This window comes from Ranitomeya variabilis, chromosome 1 (genome assembly GCF_051348905.1).
Source record: "Ranitomeya variabilis isolate aRanVar5 chromosome 1, aRanVar5.hap1, whole genome shotgun sequence".
In the NCBI taxonomy this organism is placed as follows: Eukaryota; Metazoa; Chordata; class Amphibia; order Anura; family Dendrobatidae; genus Ranitomeya; species Ranitomeya variabilis.
In genome coordinates, this window is record NC_135232.1 from 69797127 (window position 1) to 69817277 (window position 20151).

Consider the following 20151-nt stretch of genomic DNA (forward strand, 5'->3'; position numbering starts at 1 on the left):
ATCCATGTTCAACGACCTAGTGAGGTGAAAGAATGGAGATGTCGGGGTTTTTTTTTCCCATTTTCGACTTCAAAGAAAAGCAGATTATGCTATGATCATACTTTGATTAGAGTGTGATTAGCATAATCGGATCGATTTTTTTTTTTTCTCGGATGAGAGAAAATGGTCTTGGGACCCTGGACTTCTACTCTTTTTTTTTTTTTTTTTATAAAGACCGTACACTAAAGAATGCAAGTTAAACATTTTTTTGTATTTTTCTCCCCCAAATGCTCCATGTGCTGATTGCCTGGGGGTGCCAATAAGCTGTTTTATGTTCACCAGGGCGTTTGGACAGAAAACTTGAGTAATGGCGTGAATCTTGTCCTGGGCAAAGGAAAATCTAGATATGCTTCTACTTTCTTTGTCATTCATAAACTTGTTCTCATGACTTGAGTTCCTTGCTCATTATTATTTTTGTGTGTATGGTTCATTTCGGCTTTTGTACCAACTGATATTTTTTTATAACATTTTTAACCAGACCTGCTCAACTAATTTTGGAACACCGTTTTATCTTTTAGACCTTTGTTTCAAAGTTATGGTCGACCACGTGATGTGTGTGTAGGGGCCTATTGACTTTTCCCTGATAGATTGTCGTAGGGCGAGAGGGTTCGGGCAGTAGACATTTCAACACCTTATTCTTTCGTTTTCTGATAATCCACTACAGAGGTATGTCACTGGCTATCCATCCTGGACATTGAAAACACATGAGCTCTCAATTGAGCCCAACGTTCAAGTGTGGGGGTGTCGGTAAAGATGGCTGTCTGCTGAAAGAACACTGGGACAGCAGTTTTCTCTCATATGGCGAACTTAAGACCTTAAACTGTTGATGGACTAATTGCTTAATTTACTAGTTCATAAAATCTAAGGCTAGATTTGTTTTCTCAAGATAAGTGTTTTATTAGCATCTTATGATTTGCCGTATTCAGTAGAGTCATCTTGTAATGCTTTATTTATATTGTGCAATAGTATGACCTCATGGGAACCAAAGGTCCTAAATATCCTGCTTGTTCTGTGGTTGCTAATTATTATTTTACTTTTTATTATTTTTTCATAATGTTTGACTTTTGGACTCATTTTAATCATGACTGAATTATTATCTAGCATATGAACTTAATGTTTCCGTGTGGGAAGGTGACTTGCGACACTCAATAATATTAGATCAACAATATTTAGATACTGTGGATGCGTGACAACAGTAAAGTACAGACAGTGATGAAGGATGGGCAGTGAGAAAAGGGTACAGAATAGGAAATTGTAGGCCCATGGCTGTATTCAGAGGCCAGTACGTAATAGGAGGGTAGAGTAGTAAAGGGGAGGTAATAGTCTCCTTCAATGACATCCGGACTGTCCATGACGGAGTAGTCTCAGACCAGACTGTGGATCAGTCAGCAGAAGCCTAGGACACGTTCATGTTCGCCCCTCTCCAGGCTATCCGTATAACATCCCTAAAAGCAATTTTAAGGTGCTGGGTCTTCTGGTTTTACCCTGACAATATGATACCCAGGAAATGGTAAATCACAAAAGGCTGTTCCAGGGTACAGATTTTTTGAGTATATGTTCCACAGTCCAACGGATCCTGTACAGAGGGGCTCTGCCAAAACAAAACCGTGAAATGATCTTCAATTTGTGAAGGACACCTAGGCCAGTACTGTTTTTTTTTCAGAGAGCTTTCCCACATGAGTTGGTTAACTTGTTTTCCAGAAGCCATATTAATGTCCGTCTCTGCAGAGAGACCTAGAATGGACGCTTTCAGGGTCGATCATCTTGGGTTTGCACTTTTATTCCTAGTACAGGTTTCAAGGGACACCAGAAAATGTACCACCTCTTCTCCATAAAGGCCCACTTGCTGCACTTGCAGAATACTGCCAGCTTATCATCTAGCCCAGTGTTCCCCAACTCCAGTCCTCCAGGCCCACCACCAGGTCTTCTGGATTTCCTTAGTATTGCCCAGGTGATAATTGTGATGCAAAGGAAATCCTAAAAACATGATGGTGGGCTTTGAGGACTGGATTTGGGGAACACTGATCTAGCCAATGTGCATGGAGCGGTGGAAGATTGGGCACTTTCTGAATGGGACCACCGGAGATAGGCCAACACTGTTCTTGGCTAGTTTAGAGCACTCCCGTAAGATTGAATGGAGGGACTGCTGCTCCCTGGAGAGCATTGTCCCTCTGGATCCTGCTTCATTTTTGGAGTACCAAAGACGAGCCATAAGCTGTAATGCAATCATTTGTCCCATCTTAATAAGAGAGTACAACGTCTCACTATTGTAGTTATCACAGTGAATTATTCTCTTCAGCTAGTAACCTGTATATTTTAAGTAGTGCCTCCATTTGCTATTCAGCTAGTGCCACACAAATGTATTAAATGAAATAGATTCCATGACAAGGTTAATTTCTACCTAAACCCACCATTAAAAAGTTTGTGTCCTCTTCGGTCTTACACATTGCTGAGTTGGGATGCACGCATGACAGTTTAGGCCAGCTGCACTCTGAAACTGATATAGGGAACAGCTAGGCATCTGTAGGCTCAGAAGCTCAGTAGGGCTGGGGAGAAGTGACTGGGATTAGGAGCTAAGCGCATGCCATCAATCCCGGCCTGCCTGCAAGTGGTACTTACTTGCAAAGGGCTTGGAAGCGCTGCACATTTTCAGTCCTCCTTGGAAGTGTGCTATAAATAATAATAATAAAAAAAATAAATAAATATATATATATATATTGTGTGTGTATGTGTGTGTATGTATGTATGTGTATATATATATATATATATATATATATATATATATATATATATATATATATATATATATATATATATATATATATATATATATATATGTATGTATGTGTATATATATATATATATATATATATATATATATATATGTGTATATATATATATATATATATATATATATATATATATATATATGTATGTATGTATGTATGTGTATATATATATATATATATATACACACATATATACACCGCGGAGACACCATCACGTGTTTCTCAACGCAAGCAATTAATAGCCAGGTCTTTCACCGGGAAGGAACAACCACGGGAAGGGCAGCATCCAATAAAGGAAAACCACCTATGCCAAAACATGGTATCCATCCACAGACAGCTGTTTCGGGGTATTTTCCCCTCATCAGTGTGGAGTAGGAAACTGGCTATTAGGAGCAGTGCCTAGTGAAAAGGCTATGAACATAAGGATGAATGACCTCAGGGAGATCAAAACACCCAACACCGCAGAGACACCATCACGTGTTTCTCAACGCAGTGATCCAAATACCCCGAAACAGCTGTCTGTGGATGGATACCATGTTTTGGCATAGGTGGTTTTCCTTTCTTGGATGCTGCCCTTCCAGTGGTTGTTCCTTCCCGGTGAAAGACCTGGCTATTCATTGCTTGCGTTGAGAAACACGTGATGGTGTCTCCGCGGCTTTTCTACATGCATTTGCATATTTCCCTTTAGGGATGGGGGCAGTGTTCTGGATCACTGCGTTGAGAAACACGTCATGGTGTCTCCGCGGTGTTGGATGTTTTGATCTCCCCGAGGTCATTCATCCTTATGTTTGTTTATATGTATGTTTCAATTTGTCTTTAGGTGGCCTTCTGTTAGGTTCCTCAGAAATCTAGTGATGACAATATGGCTTCCAGTATATCTTCCAAATAGGATACTGTGTAACCTCCCTCTCTTACTGCTGTATAACTAGTCTACCTAGTTAATACATCACTGTGCCTGTATTTCTGCACAACTAGTCTGACCCATCACTGATTTTTGAAGGCTACATACAAACATATGGCTGTCATTTTTGCTGTCCCCCTGCTAAATTTGTAGAAATAAGGAGTGACTTGGCATTACAGGCTCAGTCAAGTTCAAAAGGGATGGTTGTCTGACAAAATAAGACCCCTATAAGAGCCTCTGGAGGGCAGCTCTTTAAGTCCAGTCCTTTAAAAGAGTTGTTCCAAAGATTGAACGTTCTCATCTATCCATAGTGACATTCACTGATTCCGAGAGTGGGGAATGGAAATACCTTGTTGGAATGGAGCAGTGATTATGCAATGAGGAATCCTTGTCAATAGACCGGCTGGACATGGCCAAGCTGGGCATGTAATTGCCCCATCTTCTGAATTGATGAAGATCCTTGTGGATAGGCTGAAACTTCAATCTTGGAAATGGCTCTTTATTGCTTATCCATAGGGACCTCCTCCATTTTCCAGCGCCCTGGAATGCCCCGCTCGGCTATGTCTGGCTGGTCTGTTGACAATGAAAGAAGCGATGGCAACCATGCCAGCTACTGCTCTATTCTAACAAAGCATTTCAGAACCCCATTCTCTGAATTTGCAGGAATAACTATTTAAAGTGAACCTGACACCTAGTTTGGCCGAGAAGAGATGCGGCCATCACCTTTCAGGGCGGATATACAGTATTCTATAATGCTGTATATCTGCCCCATCCCGACCTGTAAGGCTGTGTGCACACGTTGCTGATTTTTTTGTGTTTTTTCGCGATAAAAATGCTATAAAACCACAAAAAAACAGCATACAATATGCATCCCATCATTAAGAATGAATTCTGCAATTTTTGTGCACATGATGCGTTTTTTTCCGCATAAAAAAAAAAAAGCATCACGGTAAAAAACGCAGCATGTTCATTAATTTTGCGTTTTTTTTTTTTTTTTTTTTGCGGATTCCCACTATAAAATGCATTGGGAAATGTCCGGAAAAAAACGCGGCAAAAACGCATGCAGATTTCTTGCAGAAAATTTCAGGTTTTTCTCAGGAATTTTCTGCAAGAAATCCTGAACGTGTGCACATAGCCTAAGAGAAGAAAAGTAAGTTTTATTATAGTCACCCAGAGCGCAGTCCGGTCCGATGGGCGTCGCTGGTCTTGGTCCGTCACCTCCCTTCTTCTTACGATCCCTGCCCTTCTCCTTGCTTTGAGTGGATGATGCGTCCCTTCGTTATCCACACAGTCTCCTAGGCACAGCGCTCCTGCACAGGTGTACTTATCTGCCCTGTCACGGGCAGAGCAAAGTACTGTAGTGCGCATACATCGGGGCCCTTTGACCTTTCCCGGCACCTGAGAACTGCAGTACTTTGCTCTGCCCTCAACAGGGCAGGGAAATACGCTTTTGCAGGAGCCACGGTTCTGAGGAGACTAATCATCCACACAAAGCAAGCAGGAGGGCGGCATCTCAAGAAGAAGGGAGGCACCAGACCAAGACCAGCGACACCTATCGGACCGCCCCGCAGGTGAGTAAAATAAAAAGCTATTTTTCTTTTCTTGCAGGTCGGGTTGGGGACAGATATACAGCATTATAGAATACTGTCTATCAGCCCTGAAATGTGATGGCTGTATCTCTTATCGGCCAAAACTGGTGACAGGCTCCCTTTTTCAGTAAACTTTTCAAATATAATACTGTCTGGAAAAAAAAATAATTTTTTTAATATATAATCTATATATTTATTTTCAATCAGATCATTTTTTTATTGTGAAACATCAAAATACATTGACACTTTAATATTGTTTTTCAAAACTAAATAAAACAAACACAAGTCAAAAAAAACATAAGTCATTACGAACCAAGTAAAAATCGGTTAATACCAACGTTTATTGTAGGTATTCTCATTTGCATCCTACAATTTACCGTACATACATGAATAGAAATATAAATGAATGAGTTCATATTTTTTTTGTCTCTGTTCTGATCTCCTCTTTTAGCCCAGTAACATGGCCAGTATCATCTCGGTTACCTTTGCCCTGATGGCATAAATAACGGTTTCTCCCATCCGCTTTCATTGAGGAAGTGTGAAGGAAGGACATATAAAATCAGCGATCTGACTGTGGACTGTGACAGGAAGGGAAGTTTATTTTCTCCGCTGTTGCCGTTGTTGATGTTTTTGTAACTCCTCCAGCCTGTTGCCAAAATAGCCATGATTATTTAGAAAGCTGTAATAAACCCGGACAGGTGTGGACACAACACGGCCTTATTGGTATTTTTAGGAAATTCACTGATGCAGATTTTAGCATGAAAGGTTGGGAGAGTAGGAAGCACAGGGCTCCTTGGTGCCTACATATTTGTAATGTCACAAGACAACCTGAATGTGACTTATATAAACTGTTCCTAATGTAGCATGGCTTATAGCCCGAAGGGAAAACTAAAAACAGTCTCCTGTTCCTGTGCCAAGTGAACTACAGGCTGTTCATTGTCTATTGTCCTTATATCCGTCGATGGACGTTAGAGAACTGTGAGACAAAAGTTGTACAGCTGGCAGTTGTTAAGGCCTCCATACACAGACTGACGTCTGCTGAAACCGATGATGTCGGGAGAGATGAGGATTCGGCATATCTAGTGTAGGTTTGCTGACCATTTTTTTTTCTCGGTGAGATAAGACTCTGCCAGAGAAGTGTGGCGATGGCTCTCTTGTAGAGAACACAGGAGCGTTCAGCAGACCGAGAACTCCTGTGTATGAAGGAATCAGGAAAGATGAAGGTCGGCCAATTGATTTGCCAAACCATAAATTTGTAAATTGCTGTGTATTATGTTTAGGGGATTTTAAGCTGGCCTAACACATTTTCGATCTTTTCCATAGACAGGAAAGTTTGGCTTAGCCAAGCACACTTATGTTTCAGATACTTTTGGCAATTACTTATTGACTACCGTTGAACAAAAGGATCAACAATTAAAATTTCAATGGCCTGATTCTTCTCTACCCCAACATGGTCTGTCGGTTGACGAGTCATGTTAGATGGTCACCTGAAGTTGTCAGACGATTAGCTAATGTGTAATGGGGGCCTTTACATAAGAAAAGTGATGGGGTGCTGGAAATTCCACAAAAAGACCCCATCTAATGCAAACTAACACAGCCCTCTACCCTTTATTAATACGGTTAGTTCTAATTGCATCCTATGGTGTTTAGTACCCATATGCTTAGTGCACTTTGCTATCATATGAAATATAAGTACTGGTGCGTCAGACTTTGTTTGGATTCTAATATTTTTTTATTATCATGGAAGACAGTGAAACTGAGAAATCATCTGTTCAGGGAACAATAGTACTGTTTCCTAAGCTGCAGGTACACCCTTGGAAAGGTCCTATATTACCCATAGTTAACAAATGCAGCGCCGATCCACTATCGTGCAAGTTGTACGTTCATATAGCTTGCTTTATGGTGCCAGATTTCTCATTGCCATGTGCTTGAGGTTTTACATGGCCAGCATAGAGTAACGGTATGTTGCACAGGTCAGTTCTTGCATTTTCTTGGCGAAAAGCAGAGTCTTAAACCGATTGTAAGCATTATACTTACGTTGGCGGAACCCTTATCGACATGTTCGGCCAATGGTCTAATGTGTATGGGTGCATCGGCCAAATGATGGTCCAGAGAGACGTCGATCCGTCATGTCCAATTTCGGACTGCTGATCGCATTTCCCTCCCTGAGATAAGTCGCAGGCCGGCATGTCAGTCGGTGGTGGTCTCATAGAGAACCCAGGAGGAGCTCGGACAAACAAGTGCTACGGTGTATGGGAGAGTCGGCTGAGATTGTTCCACTGACAGCCATCGAATGTGAATGGCCGTCCTTGGCTGCACGTTTACCCTCTACATTGTGATTGCAGATTTCACCCTTTGATTTTGCAGCGGCTCTGAATTTACGCCGCAGATTTTTGTAAAATCGCATCCATGACGCTCACGCGCAACAGATCTTTTGTCTGCTAAGCATTTGCCCCATGTGCATATACCGTGAGGCAAGGTGTTTTATTCTCATTAGCTTGGTTTTGATGGTGAATATAGCACATCTTTAGCTATATCGAAAATGATGGATCTTAATGAGGTGATGAATTTCCCTCACTATTGTGTTTCCTTCCTCGTCTCACTGGTGACTGGTTATTTCTTTTTCAGGACTTGTGTCGCCGTTTATACGTAGGAATGTCTTGAGCTCTTTTCGTCTGTGAAAGGCGCCTCTGGCCTCGCCTACACCACCCATCAGTACGAGAGGCAGGATACATTACTGACAGGGCTAATATTAGGATGGGTGTGTGGCCCGCCGGTCTCTGGGTGTGGGTGACATCACATCTCTGTTATTAAAGATCTAAATTTATCATTGTTGAAACCACCTGATCCCTATCAAAAGCTCATGATGTAGCACGATATCCCTCCAAGAAGCCGGGTGATGACTCTCAGGTCGGCTTTTAATGTGTGAAAATATTTCTTGTCAATTATTCTTCCCACAAACAGATATTAAAAGAAAAATCTTTCAAATAAACCTGATAAACTTAAAGGGGGATTCTCATCTAATTGATGGCAGATCGCAGGGGGGCGACCCCCAGGTAAACTAATAATAAAGCAGCCTTCAGTTTTTCCTTCTGCATAAGACTGTTCCTGCCCATCCAGTGCAGATCAGCTGTATTAAAGTTAAAGCAGCATCTTCATTCCTAGTATCGATGGGGGTGAGACTCCCAGCGATCTTATTACTACTATATGCCGTCACTAAGATGAGAATTTACCCTTTAGGCAGCACAAGGCAAAGGTATTTAAATAGTATCACTGTGTCATGAATCGCCTCTGGGGCCCCACACTGACCAGATTCATGTTCATTAAGCATGGAGTTCTCCTTTAAGAGAGTGGCGCATTAATTACTGCTGTATTATTATTATTATTATTATTATTATTATTATTATTTATTGTTATAGCGCCATTTATTCCATGGCGCTTTACAAGTGAGGAGGGGTATACATAATAACAAGTACAATAATCTTGAACAATACAAGTCATAACTGGTACAGTAGGAGAGAGGACCCTGCCCGCGAAGGCTCACAATCTACAAGGGATGGGTGAGAATACAGTAGGTGAGGGTAGAGCTGGTCATGCAGCGGTTTGGTCGATCGGTGGTTACTGCAGGTTGTAGGCTTGTCGGAAGAGGTGGGTCTTCAGATTCTTTTTGAAGGTTTCGATGGTGGGCGAGAGTCTGATGTGTTGTGGTAGAGGGTTCCAGAGTAGGGGTGATACGCGAGAGAAATCTTGTATGCGATTGTGGGAAGAGGAGATAAGAGGGGAGTAGAGAAGGAGATCTTGTGAGGATCGGAGGTTGCGTGTAGGAAAGTACCGGGAGATGAGGTCGCAGATGTAAGGAGGAGACAGGTTGTGGATGGCTTTGTACGTCATGGTTAGGGTTTTGTACTGGAGTCTCTGGGCAATGGGGAGCCAGTGAAGGGATTGACAGAGGGGAGAGGCCGGAGAATAGCGGGGGGACAGGTGGATTAGTCGGGCAGCAGAGTTTAGAATAGATTGGAGGGGTGCGAGAGTGTTTGAGGGGAGGCCACAGAGCAGAAGGTTGCAGTAGTCAAGGCGAGAGATGATGAGGGCATGGACTAGGGTTTTTGCAGATTCTTGGTTGAGGAATGAACGGATTCGTGCAATATTTTTGAGTTGAAGTCGGCAGGAAGTGGAAAGGGCTTGGATATGTGGTTTGAAGGAGAGATCAGCGTCAAGGATTACCCCGAGGCAGCGAGCTTGTGGGACTGGGGAGAGTGGGCAGCCATTTACTGTAATGGATAGGTTCGTTGGGAGGGTCACGTGAGATGGGGGAAAGATGATGAATTCTGTTTTGTCCATGTTAAGTTTCAGAAATCTAGCGGAGAAGAAGGATGAAATAGTGGACAGACATTGTGGGATTCTGGTTAGTAGGGAGGTGATATCTGGTCCAGAGATGTAGATCTGTGTGTCATCAGCATAGAGGTGATACTGAAAGCCATGAGATTCTATGAGCTGTCCCAGGCCAAAGGTGTAAATGGAGAAGAGCAGGGGCCCAAGGACTGAACCTTGTGGGACTCCGACAGATAGGGGGCGAGGTGAGGAGGTGGTGTGTGAGTGGGAGACGCTGAATGTCCGGTCTGTTAGGTATGATGAGATCCAGGATAGGGCCAAGTCTGTGATGCTAAGGGATGAGAGGGTCTGTAATAATAGGGAATGGTCCACTGTGTCAAAGGCAGCCGACAGGTCGAGGAGGAGGAGGACAGAGTAGTGTCGCTTGCTCTTGGCGGTTAAGAGGTCATTGCTGTATATCACAGGTCAGTCACTTGGACTTTATATGTTCGTTTCTTAGAATGCCAACCTGAGCAGTTGTAAATGCCAACGGGCAGTGGAGGAGCAGTGAAACTAGTGGACCGGTTTTCTTTTCTTTTATCCCCACTGGTCCCCTGAGTTTTGAGCTTTATTTTTATATCTGACATAAGGTTTCTGAAATATCAGGCATTGTTGCTAATTTTTACAGTATTAACATGGGAGTGTGGCTTACTGGGCTATACGGCAGAGCAGCCTAAAGCCACACCCTAGAGGAACCTGTGAGCGACGCCCCTTTGAAGACTATTACTCGGGAGCAAAAACTGACCACTTTTGAACTTCTGACATGCCCTCTTTAAACGACTCATTTTGATGTTTAGTGATTTATTATGCTGAATAGTGTGCGTGATTTTTTTTGTTTTTTTTGTTTATGCATTACTATTTTTGTGTGCGTTTCTTACTAACTAAATGGACTTAAATTAGTGCGTTGTTGCTCCTCTCCTCCACCACCCAAAAAAAGAACAATGATCAGTATTGCCATGGAAATCAGATTATTATTATTATTATTTTTTTTAAATGTACCAAATTCCAATCCTTGGGGGAGGACTAACAGAAAAAAACAAACACCCAGTTTTTAAGTCTTCTGCATGTTAATTTGGGATATTCTTTCTCCGTCTTAATTTTATAAGTCGAGCATGCACTATCAGATCGATTTGTATGTTTTTCGTGTTGTTTTGCTTTCAGTCTGTTTGTCCTGCTTGCGCTGCTTCCTCGCGGTCTCCACACTTTCCTGTTAACACTGCATTTCCATGTGTTGTCCTGACTCCCTCCCTGTATTAATGCATATCTTTCTTCCTTTTGCTAGCCGGATTGCCTTTTGCAATTCTCAATTTGAAGCATAGCTCCTTCAAACGTGGATTTTTCTGTAACGATGATTCCATCCGGTATCCGTACAAAGAAGACACCATTTCTTATCAGTTGTTAGCAGCGATAATGATACCGTTCACTATTGTTATTGTAAGTTCTAACCGTTCTCTATTCTCTCTCTGATTTAATTGATATTTTATTTTCATTTTTTATTTTTTTAACTTTTTAGTTATTGAGATTCCAGTCCGGTTTTTAATTTGAAGGGTGCATTGACAATAGACTGATGCAAACATGTCCCCCATTATCAATGTTCACCCAAAAATGGTGGGATTACTATCCTCCTACAGCGCCCCTCAGGACAAATTAAGAATTACACAGTGCCCATTTATATTAATGACAGAACAGGTCGTCTAGAATGAGAGATTCTTTATCGCTTTTCTCTCTGAGGATCCTAAACAGCAGACCACCATAGGTTAATTCAGGATCCATAATAAGGTGAATGACCGTCCATTTTCTCGGCTGGTCAACTCCTTTAAATATACTGTCATGAGTCACAGATTATTTAGAAAGTCGTTACAATTAAATCTTATGCTTGGCCCTCACATTGGTACCTTTTAAAGGAATTGTCCAGGACTAACCTATGACCACCTACAGTACAGACCAAAAGTTTGGATGCACCTTATCATTTAAAGATTTTTCTGTATTTTCATGACTATGAAAATTGTACATTCACACTGAAGGCATCAAAACTATAAATTAACGCATGTGGAATTATATACTTAACAAAAAAAGTGTGAAACAACTGAAATTATGTTTTATTTTCTAGGTTCTTCAAAGTAGCCACCTTTTGCTTCTGATGACTGCTTTGCACACTCTTGGCATTCTCTTTGAGCTTCAAGAGGTAGTCACCGGGAATGGTCTTCCAACAGTCTTGAAGGAGTTCCCAGAGATGCTTAGCTCTTGTTGGCCCTTTTGCCTTCACTCTGTGGTCCACCTCACCCCAAACCATCTCGATTGGGTTCAGGTCTGGTGACTGTGGAGGCCAGGTCATCTGGCGTAGCACCCCATCACTCTCCTCATTGGTCAAATAGCCCTTACACATTCTGGAGGTGTGTTTGGGGTCATTGTCCTGTTGAAAAATAAATGATGGTCCAACTAAACGCAAACCGGATGGAATAGCATGTCGCTGCAAGATGCTGTGGTAGCCATGTTAGTTCAGTATGCCTTCAATTTTGAATAATCCTCAACAGTGTCACCAGCAAAGCACCCACACAACATGACACCTCCTCCTCTATGCTTCACGGTGGGAATCAGGCATGTAGAGTCCATCGGTTCACCTTTTCTGCGTCGCACAAAGACATGGTGGTTGGAACCAGATATCTCAAATTTGGACTCATCAGACCAAAGCACAGATTTCCACTGGTCTAATGTCCATTCCTTGTGTTCTTTAGCCCAAACAAGTCTCTTCTGCTTGTTGCCTGTCCTTAGCAGTGGTTTCCTAGCAGCTATTTTACCATGAAGGCCTGCTGCACAAAGTCTCCTCTTAACAGTTGCTGTAGAGATGTGTCTGCTGCTAGAACTCTGTGTGTCATTGACCTGGTCTCTAATCTGAGCTGCTGTTAACCTGCGATTTCTGAGGCTGGTGACTCGGATAAACTTATCCTCAGAAGCAGAGGTGACTCTTGGTCTTCCTTCCCTGGGGCGGTCCTCATGTGAGTCAGTTTCTTCGTTGCGCTTGATGGTTTTTGCCACTGCACTTGGGGACACTTTCAAAGTTTTCCCAATTTTTTGGGACTGACCTTCATTTCTTAAAGTAATGATGGCCACTCGTTTTTCTTTACTTGGCTGATTTTTTTTCTTGCCATAATACAAATTCTAACAGTCTATTCAGTAGGACTATCGGCTGTGTATCCACCAGACTTCTGCACAACACAACTGATGGCCCCAACACCATTTATAAGGCAAGAAATCCCACTTATTAAACCTGACAGGGCACACCTGTGAAGTGAAAACCATTCCCGGTGACTACCTCTTGAAGCTCATCAAGAGAATGCCAAGAGTGTGCAAAGCAGTCATCAAAGCAAAAGCTGGCTACTTAGAAGAACCTAGAATATAAGACATAATTTCTGTTTCACACTTTTTTGCTAAGTATATAATTCCACATGTGTTAATTGATAGTTTTGATGCCTTCAGTGTGAATGTACTATTTTCATAGTCATGAGAATACAGAAAAATCTTTAAATGAGAAGATGTGTCCAAACCTTTGGTGCCGTATAACTGAAGGGTAGGTCATCAATATAAAATTGGTGGCAGTAGGACACTCGGCACCTTCAACGATCATCTGAAAACCTCTGTGGCAGTGGCCGACACGAAGTGCGGAACATGGTAGCCCTGTATATTGCTTAATGGCCGCTGTATGCATTTAACTTAATTAATCTGATATGGGAAATTATTTTCTTACACAGTTAAACCAAGAAAATGTCATTCCTATCCAAAAAAAAGAAAATGAATGTATAATTATATTGACATCTAATTGGGCATCTGACATGTAAACCTGCCCGTAAAAGAAACTAGAAAATGCAGATTTTGTTGTTTAGTTCATCTTTTGTAGTGACCGAAAAGTGATACTGGGTCGGCAGCACATCGCGGTTCACGTAACAGGGATGTGCTGCCAACAAAAATGTAAGTGAGGGGGGAACTATCATTCGTGCGGATGCTGTCCTCAGCACAAATGGCCTGGTGGGTTATAGATAATTTAGTGACAAACAATGTAGAATTGGTGAAGAAAGGTTGAACTTCAAGGACCTAGGTCTTTTTTTTTTTTTTTCTACCTATGTAACTGTGACCCCTTAATTATCATTATTGGGGTTTTCCCTTTTCAGAAAAACCTGCTCCACATGCTCCGTTTGTTTAAAATAGAAAAACCCCTTGGCTCGCCCTCCCCAAGTCCACCGCCGAGTCTCCACTACCAGTATAAGGTATTGGCCGCAGCACCGACGTCACGTCAAGTTCAGCTAATCTGTCAGCTCAGCGGCTCTGTCCCTCTGAGTCACCGATCAGCTGTCGACGTAACTGACGTCAGCGCTGCTGCCAATACCAGGCACCGGGAGCAGTGCTGGGGAGTAAACCTTTTGGGAAGTAAAATGTCAGCTGTCTCCTAAATAGTCAAGATGTGAGAGCGGAATAATATTTCTAACAATAGAGGCCAACTTTATTTTAGGAGGGACGGGTTGTACGTTCAGGATTTCTATAAGATCCATTAATCAGAAACCTCAGGGCTTTGCTGTTCCCGCTATGATATCACAATCTTATTGTTGACAGTCTTGGGATATTTTTTTTGTGAATTTTTGGTCCTGATTTTTCAGACAGGGATCCTGGAAACGGAAAAGAGATGTAACAAAGTGGCTGACACGCTTCTAATCTCACCCACACGTTCCTTGAATTTTCAGGCTGGATATTTCCCTTTTTTTTTTCTTTTTTTTTTATCTAAAGCATGTCAGAAAGCATGTTAGAAACTCTAAAATCCACTTCAAAAACCTTCAAATACTGTGAATTTTGATGCTGATTCTCCTTAAAATCCTCCTTTGTACATATTTTTTTTTTCTTTGTGTTAGTCATAGCTGAAAATGTTGGAACCCTTGAAATTGTTCAAGAAAATGAAGAATTTATCCCAGAAAATTATTGCAATTACTCGTTTTGTTATACCCATGTTTATTTCCTTGGTGTGCATCAGAACAACACACAAAAAAAACAAGAAAAAAAAAATAGAGGAGAAAAAAGGGGCAAATTGGACATCATTTCACAGAAAACTCCAAAAATGTTCTGGGGAAAGTTGTTGGCACCCTCAGGGTAATATTTGGTTGCACACCCTTTAGAGTAAATGACTGCAATCCATCGCTTCTTGCCCCTCTATACTATTAGGACCACTCTAATTTTGCAACTGCTCCATGTCTCTCATATTTGAAGGGTGCTTTGCAGGGCTGCCACCAGGTATTTACGGGCCTCATACCGGCAAAATTTTCATGTCCCCTTGAGACTCTGCCCAGGCTTCACCCCAGCTCTTCCTCCACCCCTCAAACCTTCCACGGCCCAACTCTTGGAAAAACTCTACTTCTGCACTACGTCCTCACTAGGGATGAGCGAACGTGCTCTGATAACGTGTTCTCTGAGTCTTTTGGTCTTTCTCATATATTATGTTCGGTCCAGCAGCGTCCTTTTCATCATCCTTATGAGGCGCGGACTCGCCGCTGCATGGCAGTGACGTCATGTGCTGGCGACACGCGAGCTGACGTCAGCTGCTGCCTTCTGATTGGCTTCTGGCTGTTAAAGGGAATCTGTCACCACATTTTAGGCTTATCAGCTAAAAATATCATTGGATTGAGTGTCAGCTTTGCATTTCCCAACTGCTTCTGAAACCCCCTGACTCCCCATGTATCACCTAAAAAATACCTTTTTTATTTCACCCGTGCTGTAGGTTAATCAGTTGGGTCCGGTCCAATGAGCGTTGTCTTTGGTCCTTCACTCCACCCCTCCTTGGCTGCTGTACGCAATATTTCTCGTAAATTTTATAGTTCGCGGCCATATTTCGTGCGTGCGCATTGCAATGTTCTCTCGCGCATGCGCAGTATGCTTTGCCCAACGGCAGGCAAAGCCGGAAATAAGTAGGGCGCATGCGCACTATATCTTTACGGTTTTGCCACAGTTGGGCAAAGCATACTGCGCATGTGCAAAATATGGCCGCAAACTACGAAATTTATGAGAAATATTGCATACAGCAGCCAAGGAGGGGTGGAGTGAAGGACCAAAGACAACGCCTATCAGACCGGACCCAACTCATTAACATACAGCGCGGGCGAAATAAAAAAGGTATTTTTGGGTGATACTTGGGGAGTCGGGGTTTCAAAAGTAGTTGGGAAATGCAATCCAATGATTTTTTTAGCTGATAAGCCTAATATGTGGTGACAGATTCCCTTGAACTATTGCCGTGAAGTGTTCAATGCGATTTATATGACTCATTGCTGGCCACTTAAGAATTCTTTTTCGTTTGCCTTTTTTCTGTATTTATTCCAATACACACAAAAGAAATAAACATGTATGTAACAAAACATGTGTAATTAAAATCATTTTCTGGGAGAAATACTTTATTTTCTGGGACAATATCAAGGGTGCTAAAACTTTCAGCCATGACTAGCTGTCTTTGTTTTTTTTTTGTTTTTTGTTTTTTTTTTTATTGCTACAAATCACATACAGTAGTTTTCCCCCTTGTCCAAATTATTGCATGGAAGATTTTACTTACAGCAGACATCATATACTTCATAATTTTCTGGAAAATATAGATAATTTTGGGTAGTGTTTCACACTTGACATTCTGCACAATTCACTCGGGATCTTCTTTTTTTTTTTTTTTACAGTAACCTCATGCATCAGTACTGAAATTACGTAGCTTTCTATGTGATCTATATGTACAGTATATTTTCTCACTCTTAAGGACCTCTCTCCCCAGCTGTTCAATTTGCACATTTACAAAGTCATCCCCATCTCCTACATTATGTAGGTGCGAGCGTTGTCACAATGACGATGAAAATCCCCTGCTAGGAATCAGTAAATCATTTAAAGGACCTTGACTTTTACTGCAATGCCTTGTATAATGTTGTGTAATGCTGATCATGCTGTGTACTCGGTTATCCCATGTAACAACTGCATATGACGTTTGCTGTGTTACACTTTTTTGTGCAATATTCTATCTATAATGTGATGCATGTGTGTTAGCTCTAAGGCAAGTCTACGTAGTTAGTGTCTTTGTAGCTTTTTAACACACTTGTAGTATAGCTAAAAAAGTGACAAAAAGCGCTCAATAGGGCATCATCCGTGCAGTAAATGTTGTAGATAGTATGGTATTGCTCATCTGGCTGAGTTGGATCAGTGAAAAAAGAGCAGTTTAAGTTGAACAAGCTCTTTCTTCAGGAAAAAACGCAACTGCTTTATAGCAGAGGCCTCCTTGACTAAAGGCCCAGATCCAGCTTCTGAAAAAACAGTCCCAAAGCATAATGCTGCCACCACCATGCTTCAATGTGGGTATGGTGTTCTTTTGGTAATGCGCATTGTTGGTTTTGCTCTAAACATATCTTTTAAAATTTTTGCAAAAAAGTTCAACCTTGGTCTCATCAGACCACAACACGTTTGCCCACATGTTTTTGCCAGAATTGATAAAGGCTTTGACAAAGCATAGCTGGACTTCAATGTTTTTCTTCGTAAGAGAAGGTTTCAACCTTGCCACCCTACCTCACAGGCCAGACAAATGAAGAATATGGGAAATTGTTGTCACATGCAGTACACAGCCAGTATTCGCCAAAAATAACTACAACTCTTTTAATGTTACTGTAGGCCTCTTGGCAGTATGACCGGCATTTAACAAGTTCTTCTGGCGACCCTGGGGGGTATCGGCGCATCGGCATGACAACCAGAGGTCTCCTTGAGACCTCTATTGTTGTTGATGCCAGATTGCTGTGAGCGCCACCCTGTGGTCGGTGCTCATAGCAATGCTGTAATTCTACTGCGTAGAGGCGATCTGAGCATCTCCTCTATGTAGCAGAGGCAATCAAGTTGTGCCAGCTTCTAGCCTCCCATGGAGGCTATTGAAGCATGGCACAAGTTGGGGGGAAAAATAAAAAATACAAAAAATTAAAAATATGAAAAAAATAAAAAAAATTCAAAACACCCTCCTTTCGCGCCCCAAACAAAACAATAAAAAACAATATAAAACTTACACACATTTGGTATCTCCGCATTCAGAATCGCCCTTTTTTTTGGTTGCCGCAACATTGCATTAAAATGCAATAACTGGCGATCAAAAGAACGTATCTGCATCAAAAAGGTATCATCAACAAAAATGTCAGCGCGGCACGCAAAAAATAAGCCCACACCAGATCACGAAAAATGTAGACGCTCCGGGTCTCGGAAAATTGCACAATTTTATTTTGTTTTTATTTTTATTTTTTTTAAGGAAAGTTTGGATTTTTTTTTACCACTTAAATAAAAGAGAACCTGGACATGTTTTGCGTCTATGAACTCGTAATGACCTGGAGAATCATAATGACTGATCAGTTTTAGCATTTTGTGAACCTAGCAAAAAAGCCAAACAAAAAGCAAGTGTGGGATTGCACTTTTTTTGCAATTTCACCGCACTTGGAATATTTTTCCTGTTTTCTAGTACACGACATGGTAAAACCAATGGTGGTGTTCCAAAGGTCAACTTGTCCCGCAAAAACATGAGCCCTCACATGGCCATATTGACGGAAAAATAAAAAAGTTATGGCTCTGGGAAGGAGGGGAGCGAAAAATGAAAATGCAAAACCGAACAAAGCCCTGGGGGTTAAGGGGTGTTAAATAGAAATGAATATTCACTGCTCTCCACTATGCAATTACATTGTTTTAGTTTTAATACTTTAATTTCCCTTCTTAAAATGATTTCAGTTTGTTTCTCAAATGAATTGTACAGATTATGGGTGACAAAGTTCTGAAATTATTATTTTTGGAAATATTTTTTAAACGATAAAAACCTGGCATTTTAACAAGGACATGCAGACTTTTTATATACATTGTATCTTTCATCATAGACTTAAAAGCTGTTTCTTTGCCGTTATTTGTGACATAGGAAAGATTTTCATTTTATTTTGTTTTTCCACAATTTTTTAAATGGAAATTTTCAGCTCGGGAATCTTGTCAAGCAGCTGATGGAAAAATTAATCACCACTTGTTCTGCCCAAAAAAGTGATCTCCAGAGACCCAACATTTTCTTAGCAAGAGTGGAAATTATCCAAACCTAAGTAGAGCTCCGTCCTGATATCCCCTTCCATGTTTGCATGCTAAAAAGATAAAACTACTGTAGTTCTTTTTCAACCTGCTGTCAGCATATTACCGTACTACAGTCTTGGAGCCCTGGGCATCCCAAAGGCACTAGTAACCCTATATCCCAAGCAAGTGGACATACTTTACATCTCTATTCTGTTTTTAGTTGTAATGTACTGGAAACACCAGCTGCACTGCCACAGGGGGAATAAAACTATATGGGCATGTAGGTCATAGGAAGTTAAATAAAAAGATACCGTGATAGCTTTGATTCACTGTTTTTATTGCAGAGAAATCCATGTTTTTCTCAATATGTAAATGATCTGTTAAGATCTATGGTCCGGACATAGATCTCTGTGAGAGTCTGCCTCCAGATCTTATTATGAATGAAAGGGAGCATTACCGGTGTGAGACATGTAGATCAAGAGAGCAGACTGTTAGTCATTACGTGTCTCACACTGGTAATGCCCCCTATCATTTATAATAAGCTCTGGAGGCAGATTCTCAGGGAGATCTTAATAACTCTTTTTACATATTAAGAAAAATGTGGATTTCTAAAGAGTAAGACTTCAGATTGCAGATATCAAGGTATCATTTTCATCATCTTTCTATGACTTGCATGCCCATATAGACATCTTAGGAGTGTAGATCCTACTGACAGATGCCCTTTTAAAGTTTAGACCAAACAATCAAAATTGTCACCTCTAGATTGCTATATAACATGGCGCTAACTCTGTGACTCACCATTTAAAGGGGTTGGCCAATATTGGACAAGCAGTTTTGAATCCCTCCCTCCTGTGTACTGAATATAATAAGGAAAAAGTATAATTACATCCCGTTCCAGCTCCGCTCTGAGTGATATGATATTGTGATAGTTTGTCACTCGAACACTGCAGCCCATAAGCGACCACTGAAGGGCTGCAATCCTCGTTCTCTGCAGCCATCACAGTTCTGACTGCCAAGCAAAACAAAATGATCCGCACCACTGCAGCTCATATGCTGGATTAATTGTATGGATCCAATCCGCTGCCCAAATCGGACTCCTGGGTGCCCACTCATGAAAAAGACAATGATGCCGTCCATGTAACAAGTAGAAAGAGTGGCACTCACCGTCCTAAAAAAAAAAATCTTTCACTTTATTTCGGCAATTTTAAAACATCCAGGTCAGGAGAGTTGTAAGTGGAACAGAGCTGGGACGACAATCGTCTGTTGAAGCGCACGAGCGCAAAACGTTTGTCGTCCCAGCTTTCTGTTCCACTTACAACTCTCCTGACCTGGATGTTTTAAAATTGCCGAAATAAAGTGAAAGATTTTTTTTTTAGGACAGTGA

At 41.4% G+C, this 20151-nt stretch overlaps 1 protein-coding gene across 2 annotated transcripts in view; it reads left to right on the forward strand.

The window, feature by feature from the left end:
* PLPP1 (phospholipid phosphatase 1) overlaps nt 1–20151 on the forward strand; it is a 134195-nt gene that overhangs the window by 64047 nt on the left and 49997 nt on the right. Inside the window, exon 2 of one of the 2 annotated variants that reach the window (XM_077285047.1) lies at nt 10972–11123. The exons of the other annotated variant lie outside the window; for it this stretch is intronic. Coding sequence (XP_077141162.1) covers nt 10972–11123 — 152 coding nt within the window. The remainder of the gene's footprint in view (nt 1–10971; nt 11124–20151) is intronic. 2 annotated transcript variants of the gene reach the window in all.